This window comes from Gracilinanus agilis, chromosome 4 (assembly GCF_016433145.1).
Source record: "Gracilinanus agilis isolate LMUSP501 chromosome 4, AgileGrace, whole genome shotgun sequence".
In the NCBI taxonomy this organism is placed as follows: Eukaryota; Metazoa; Chordata; class Mammalia; order Didelphimorphia; family Didelphidae; genus Gracilinanus; species Gracilinanus agilis.
This window is the reverse complement of record NC_058133.1, coordinates 125,287,664-125,295,820: the sequence shown is the minus strand read 5'-3', so window position 1 is coordinate 125,295,820 and position 8,157 is coordinate 125,287,664. Positions and strand designations below refer to the sequence as shown.

At 35.8% G+C, this 8,157-nt stretch overlaps 1 protein-coding gene across 1 annotated transcript in view; it reads right to left on the bottom strand.

The window, feature by feature from the left end:
• Positions 1-1,253: 1,253 nt before the first annotated feature.
• Positions 1,254-8,157, bottom strand: part of SPATA17 (spermatogenesis associated 17) — a 273,537-nt gene continuing 266,633 nt past the window's right edge. Inside the window, exons 10-11 of the mRNA XM_044674960.1 lie at positions 1,495-1,527; positions 1,254-1,283 (exon numbers count right to left, since the gene is read on the bottom strand). Of these exons, the coding sequence (XP_044530895.1) occupies positions 1,254-1,283; positions 1,495-1,527 (63 nt within the window). The remainder of the gene's footprint in view (positions 1,284-1,494; positions 1,528-8,157) is intronic.

Sequence of the window (8,157 nt, the reverse complement as noted above, 5' to 3'; positions counted from 1 at the left end):
ATATATATATATATATATATATATCTTGACATTTCATCCTATACAGTTTGTCCCTGTTCTCTCTATGTAAACTTCTTCTAGTTACACTGTTGGTAATAATAATTTTTAATATTTGCCAATACCTTCTTTTCTTCTTGGGATATAAATTGATTGAACTTGTTGTGCCCCTTAAAGAATTTTTTTCTCCTCCCCCCATTCTCTTAATTACCTTATGTTGATTCTCTTGAGTTCTGGGTTTGGGCAGCAAACTCTCTGTTTAAGTCTGGTTTTTTTCTTGATGAATGTTTGGAAGTCCTCAATTTTATTGAATGACCATACTTAACCCTGCAATAATATAGTTAGTCTTGCTGGATAGTTGATTCTTGGTTGTAGACCCAGTTCTCTTGCTTTCCTGAATATTGTGTTCCATGCCTTCTGGTCCTTCAATGTAGATGCAGCCAGATCCTGTGTTATCCTAACTGTGGTTCCCTGATATCTGAATGATTTCTTTTTGGCAGCTTGTAATATTTTTTCCTTGGTCTGGTAGTTTTTGAATTTGGCTATAATATTCCTGGAAGTTGTCAGTTGTGGATTAAATGTAGGAGGTGATCTGTGGATCCTGTCAATTTCCACTTTTCCCTCTTATTCAAGAATTTCTGGGCAATTTTCTTTGATAATTTCTTGAAAAATGCTATCTAAACTTTTTCTTTTATCATGATGTTCTGGTAAACCAATAATTCTTAAGTTGTCTCTTCTAGCTCTGTTCTCCAAATCTTTGGTTGAATCAATGAGGTGTTTCATATTCTCCTCAAATTTTTCATTTTTTAAAATTTTGTTTAATATATTCTTGCTGCCTTGTGAAGTCATTTTCTTTTAGTTGTTGAGTTCTGTTTTTTAAAGACTGAATTTCATCCCTTGCTTTTTGGTCATCCTTCTCTTTCTGGTCTGATTTTCTTTGTAGATCATTTTTTGCCTTCTTTGCTCCATTTTCAAGCTGGCCAATTCTGGCTTTTAAGACTTTATTTTCTTGTTTTAGCTCATGTATTTCCTTTTTCAAATTGTCTTCAGCCTCTCTTGATTGTTTTTTGAGTTCCTGAAGTTCTTGAATTAATTGAGTTTTAAATTCTTGAGTTAATTGAATTTTGAGATCTTCCAAAGCCTGTGTCTAGTTCGCTGGAACTACTTCCTCTTCTTCTATTTCTGTTTCATTTGCTCCCTTTTCACTTCCTTGAAAGAAGCTGTCAATTGTCATTTCTTTTCTCTTTTTCTGTTACTTACTCATGTCTTTTCCCTTCCTTGTTCTGCTAGTTTGAGCAGATGTATTTAATGATCTTTGATGAAAGATCTTCCCCCCCAGGGGCAAAGGTTTGTAGTTTCTTTCTCTGCCCTTGGAAGACTTCTCAGTCTGTCTAATTGTTGGGATTAATCCTGTATTGTTTGGATTAATCTGCCCTGAGGCTAAAACCTCAAAACCTGGAGGGGAGGAAAAACAAACAAACAAACAAACAAAAACACCAAAAAAGGTGGGGTGACAAGAAGGAAAGTTTTCTCTGAACTGAGCTCTCCAGCAGTGGGGTCCCCCTGCCATATCCACTGTGCTTGATCTGGTTTTTCTTTCCTCTTGAAGCCCTGCATTCTCTATCTCTGTATGAGGAAGCCAAGCTGTCTGAGGTCTGGGGTTTGGCTCTCCCCAAGTCACCATCTTCTGGGCATTTTTGCTGTTTTTCTCTGGTTTTCTCCTCCAGTCTCCTCTCACATGCTTGTGTTTGACTCCCTGAGTCCTATGCCAGAGCAAGGCCCTCTCTCTTGACCAGTGCACCCACCAGCCCTGAGATTTTCCGTCTGCTGGAGACTTTGCACAGCACGTGGGGGAGGCGTCCTGGGATCCTGGGATTCCACTTCTATGCCCTCAGTCCTGATAGTTCAAGTATTGAAGTCTTTTTCTTGGTGTACCTCTTTAGTTGTGCTGCAGTAGGGTTCCCCCTGCTCTGTCCCGTTATTAGATTTGGTCATCTTTCTTTTTGAAGCACATTGTTTTCTATCTCAGTGTGTAAGGGTGCAGAGGTTTTAAGATTTACTCCCTCTACGCCGCCATCTTCCCGGAACTCCTTGAGCTTTGAAATTTCAAGGGTTATGGGTTGGCTTGTACCTCTATTTGCTCAGGCAAGATCTTATGTTCTGGATATTGGCTTGAGCATAGGTTCCTGAACTTTGGACAACAGATGTGGGGTGAGGGGATGTGTCTCACTCTTGGCTTGCTCTTTCCTCCTTGCTACAGCTTTTTGCTGGGTCTGCTCTCTTCTCACCTCTGTGTCCAGGTTGTTCTTTGCCAACCTTTGGGTTTTTCTTTTCTTGAAAGTTGTTTCACTCTGTCTCCTTGTTGGTTCTTTCACTCCTGTATTCATTTCATGGCAATATTTTATTCATCAATTGGAAAGGATTCTCATGGTGCCACAGAGCTGCCGGGGATTACTCCACCATCTTAGATCCAACTTTCTCAGAAATTTTTGTCAAATAGTGAGTTCTCCCCCTCCCCCGCCCAAAAGCTTAGATCTTTGAGTATACCAAACACTAGATTACTATAGACATTTAAAACTATGTGTTGGTTACTTAACTTATTCCACTCATCTACTACTCTATTTCTTAGCAAACACAGGATTGTTTTAATGATTACAACTTTATAATATAGTTTGACATTTGATATAGTTAGAACTCTTTTTTTTAAACCCTTGATATACATGATCTTTTGTTTTTCTATGAATATTTTTGTGTTGTTTGATTGATATGGCACTAAATAGAAAAATAATTTAGGCAGAACTGCCATTTTTATTATATTGGATTGGATTGTTTAGGTCTCACTTAATTTGTGTGAAATGTGTTTTTTAACTTTTCATATAGTTTCTGGGTTTATTAGATTCCCAGGTATATTACATTGTCCACAATTACTTTAAATGGAATTTCTCTTCTATTATCATTATTATTATTATTATTATTATTATTATAGTCTCTTGGTATTGAAATTTGATGCTATTAAATAGAAATGCTGAAGATTTTTACTTTATATACTTCCACTTTGCTAAAGTTAATTGTTTTGAGTGATTCTCTGAGATTCTCTCTATATACTATTATATCATTTGAAAAGAGTGATAACTTTGTTTCTTCATTGACTTTTCTAATTCTTTCCATTCCTTTTTCTGCTCTTATCGCTATCACTAGCATTTCTAGTACACTATTATTAGTGATGATAAGGGGCATCCTTGCTTCACCTGTTCTTATTGGGAAGGATTCTAGCTTAAACTCAGGATAGATAATGCTTATTGATAATTTTTACTCCAGTGTTTTCTAACCTTTCAAATAAGGAATGGGTCTTGTATTTTGTCAAAAGCTTCTTCTGTATCTATTGAGATTATTATGTTTTTGTTGCTTTTTTTTTTGATGCACCCAATTATTCTGAGAGTTTTCATAATATTGAATTATTCCTACATTGCTGTTATAAAACTCACCTGATCATGTTGTATGATCCCCACCTGGTCATGGTGTATGATTCTTGTGACATATTCCTTTAATATCCTGAGTAGTATTTTATTTAAAATTTTTCCACAACTATTCATTAGGGAGGTTGGTCTATAGTCTACCTTCTCTGTTTTTTTGCTCTTACCAATTTAAATATCAGCAATATGTTTGTGTCATAAAAAGAATTTAGAAGAATTTCTTCTTTACCTATTTTTCCAAATAGTTTATGTAGTACTGGAGTTGATTATTCTTTAAATGTTTGGTAGAATTCACTTGTGAAGCCATTTAACCATGGGACTTGTTTCTTAGGAAAATCATTCATAATGTGTTCAATTTCTTTTTTCTGAGATGAAGTTTAAGCGTTCTATTTCTTCTTCTGTTAATCTAGGTAGGGGTGATAGGTAGCTGAATGGGTGGAGAGCCAGACCTAGAAATGGGAGGTCCTCGGTTCAAATCTGGCCTCAAATATTTCCTATCTGGGTGACCGTGGGAAAGTTACTTAACCCCAGTTTCCTATCTCTTACCACTCTTCTGCCTTGGAACCAATATTTAGTATTCACTTTAAGTAAGAAGGTGAGGGTTTTTAAGAAAAATACTGGCTGCTTATATTTTTTAAAAAGTCATCTATTTCACAGATTTTCAGATTTATTAGCTTATAGTTGGGCAAAATAACTCTTAATAAAGTTATAATTTCTGCTTAATTTGATTTTAAGTTTTTTGTTTGTTTTTTTTTTATTTTTGATATTGGCATTTTGATTTGCTTCTTTCTTTTTTTAAAATCAAATTAACCAATGCTTAATATTGTTCATAAAACCAACTCCTTTTCTTATTTATTAGTTCAAAGGTTTTCTTTTGATTTTATTACTGTCTCCTGTTAGTTTTAGAATTTCCAATTTGGTATGTAGTTGGGGATTTGTTCTTTTTCTAGTTTTTTTAAAAACCGCACTTCCAGTTCATTCACTGATCTGCTCTTTCTCTCTTTTACCGATTCAAGCCTTTGGAAATACAAATTTCCCCCTAAGTACAGCTTTGGCTACATCCCACAAATTTTGACATCTTATCTTTTCATTGTCATCCTCTTTAATAAAATTGTTGATTGTTTCTATTATTTGTTCTTTGACTTATTAATTTTTAGGATAAGATTATTTTTTGTTCTTTTTTTCTATCCCTTTATTGAATGTCATTTTTATTGAATTATAGCATGATAAGCATACACTTAATATTTCTACTTTTCCACATTTAATTGTGAAGTTGTTTGTTTTTTTAATTTAGACTCAGTTTTTTTTCCTTATTTTAAAAAGTTTTTTAAAATGTAGAATATTTTTCCATGGTTACATGATTCATGATTTCCCACCCCTCTTCCCTCCCCCCTCACAGAGCTGCAAGGACTTCCACTGGGGTATACATATATCATTGTTCAAAACCTATTTTCATGTTATTCATATCTGCAGTAGAATGATATTTTAATATCAAAACCCCAATCATATCCATATTGAACTACATGATCAATTACATGCTTTTCTGTGTTTCTGTTCCCACAGTTCTTTCTCTGGATGTGGATAGCATTCTTTCTCATAAGTTTCTCTGCATTGTCCTGGGTCATTACATTGATGATGGTAGAAAAATCTATTACATTCAATTGTGCCATAATGTATCAGTCTCTGTGTACAATGTTCTCCTGGTTCTGTTCCTTTCACTGCGCATCAATTCCTGGAGGTCTTTCCAGTTCTTTTGTGAAGTTTTTATACACTATTACAATGATTGCAAACCTATGGTATGGGTGCCAAAAATGGCACACAGAGTGCTCTCTGTGGGCATAGGCCACCCTCTCCAGCCCCCCAGAGTTTGTTACTAGAAAGGCAGAGGGACTAGGGTGGAGCTCCTCCCTTTCCCCTCTCCACTGTGCCCTGATGACATTTTTTTTTCACATTCCTGCCTCTCTGCCCAGTAATCCAATGGGAGGCCACAGGGGATAAGGTGATTGGCTCACAGGCATCAGAGCTGAAGGGAAGTGGAGGGCTTAGACCACTCCTCTCTCTCTCTGTACACTTGCTGAAGACATTCCTCACTTCACCCACCCCTCCACCCAGCAGTCCAATGGGAGAGCTTTCTTCCTCCCCTGTATGGGGTAATGGGGGGTAAGGCATGGCATGTGGTCTCTGGGGGGGGGGGGGTGGACATGGCACTGGGTCTAGGAAGTGGTGTGGTGGTGGGGCCTAGCACTCCACTTCTAGAAGATTTGCCACCACTGCCTTGTTATATGGTCTGTTTTTGGTAAAGTGCTGAGTAAAGTGGTATACTGCTGAGAAAAAGTATATTCCTTTCTATTCCCACTGAGTTTTCTCCAGAGGGTCTATCATATCAAACTTTTTTTATAGTTCTATTTACTGCCTTACTTCTTTCTTGTTTATTCTCATCTTGGTCGATTTATCTACTTCTGAAAGGAGAAAATTGAGGTCCCCCATTAGTAAGGTTTAACTGTCTATTTTCTCCAGTAACTCATGTAACTTTTTTTTTAAGCAATTCAGATGCTATGCCATTTGACTAATTTGATCTAATTGTGATGAGAGTTAGGTTCAGATATTGCCTATTGCTCTCACATCTTCTCCACTGTATTAATTTTTATGCACCTCTTTGTGAGACATACATTATTCCTTCTAGCTCATGTTTTCTCTTCTCCTGTTTGTTGTTATTTATCCCTTGTGTTTTGTTTTTTTTTAATATCATCCCATCCTACTCAATGTACTCCTTTTCTTCTTCCTATGTATATGCCTTTTTACTGCCTATTGCTCTGTTTTTTTGGTCAGGAATGCCTCAAAGTCCTCTATCTCATTAAACATCATTTTTCTCATTGGTGGATTATGCTCAGTTTCAATTCTTGTTTGGAACCTCAGATCCTCCACTTTTCCAAATATGCTGTTTTTTCCAGTCCTTTAATGTAAAAACCAGTGGATAATCCTGAATGTAGCTCTACAATATCTGAATTATTTTCTTTTGGGAGCTTACAGTACTTTTTCCTTGGCCTTGGAGTTCTGATATTAAGCTATAATAATCCTGTGGGCTTTTATTTTGGGGTCCCTTTCAGGAGGTGACTGATAGATTCTTTTAATTTCTATGCTCCTCTCTTGTTTGTGGATATCAGGGCAATTTTCCTCGATAATTTTTTAATGTTGTGCTCTGGCTCTTTTTTAGTTCATGGCTTTCAGGTATTTTGATGATTCTTAGCTTTTTCATTCTTTCTGTCAATTTTCTGAATATTTGATTTTTAAGCTTCTTTTCAAGTTCTTCCAGGTATTCTTTTGGGGGCTGATCTTTAACACTTTCCTTTGAGACTTTTTTCTTTTAGTATTGTTGCCCTCTTCTGAGTTCATCTTTTGATCTTCCCTTTCACTAAAGTAACTTTTTCAAGCCATGTTTTTCCTTTTTGCTTATTTTTCTAGTTTTCTTTTTTCATTATTTTACCCATTTGTTGAGGTTATACTCTTCTCTTAGGGTAGAAGGAACACTGTTCCAAACTTTCAAAGTTGTCTTCTCTATAATTTGGGGTAGTCTTTGAATCAACTGTGTTCCCTTTCAGGCAGGGATCCTATAGGCTTACTGTGAGGAGGTTTGCAGCTGTTTTGTCCATCTAGATTCTGCTCCCTGTGTTGCTCATTCCCCTGTTATCTCATGGGCTGGACTGGTCCCCTGCTCTGACACTTCACTGTCCTAGACCACATGGAAATAGTTGGGTCCCTACCCCTTTCTGATGCTTTATTGCCCTGGGCTGAGGTGTTAAGGCTGAATGGGTCTATATTATGGCTTCCTTGCCTCTGGTCAAATAACAAGTTGGACTGATCCATGTTCTGCCAGTTCATAATAATGCTGCATTCCCTGTGGTAACCTCCCTTCGTACACCAGTGAGATGTGTCTATCCTGCTTTCCTTTGTTTTCAGGTAATATTTTATTTTTTGTGTGTATAGAGGGTTCAGGCAAACACAGCATCCTTTACTCTACCACATTAGCTCTTACCATACTATTATAATATTTGATTGAAATCAGGGATAATGTCTTCTCCATGAAGAACCTGATAAGTATCCCTTAACACTTCTTAATTCCAGTGTTTTCCTTCTCCTAATTATTTCCCATTTATCTTGAATATATATATATATGTATACATATACCCAAATATGCATATATATTTGCATGTTGTCTCACCTATTAGATTATAAGCTCCTTGAGGTAGGGGACTGCCTTTTTCCTCTTTTTGTATCCCCAGAACATAATAGTGCCTGGCACATAATAGGTGCTTAATAAATATTTATTCAATATATAATTTAAAATATATAATTTTAGTTATATGTATAGCTGAGTATATTCACTTCAGGAAATCAAATTATTACCAGTCTAATCATTTTTAATTTTAAAAAATATTTAATTGCAATTTCCTATAAACTGAGATAACAGGCTAAAAACATAGACTGAATAATCTTTTCCCTTTCCCCATCTACTTCATTTTAAGGTGTTTCTTTGTTTATAGAAATTCAAAATATTTTCATTCAAAAAGATGAGAAGAGTATATGGAAATAGTCAAGAAGTAATTATTAAATTACTTCTTATAAATTACTTCTTGTAAAAGTAAATTATTAAATTCTTCTTTTTTATTTCATGATTCATGACAAATGT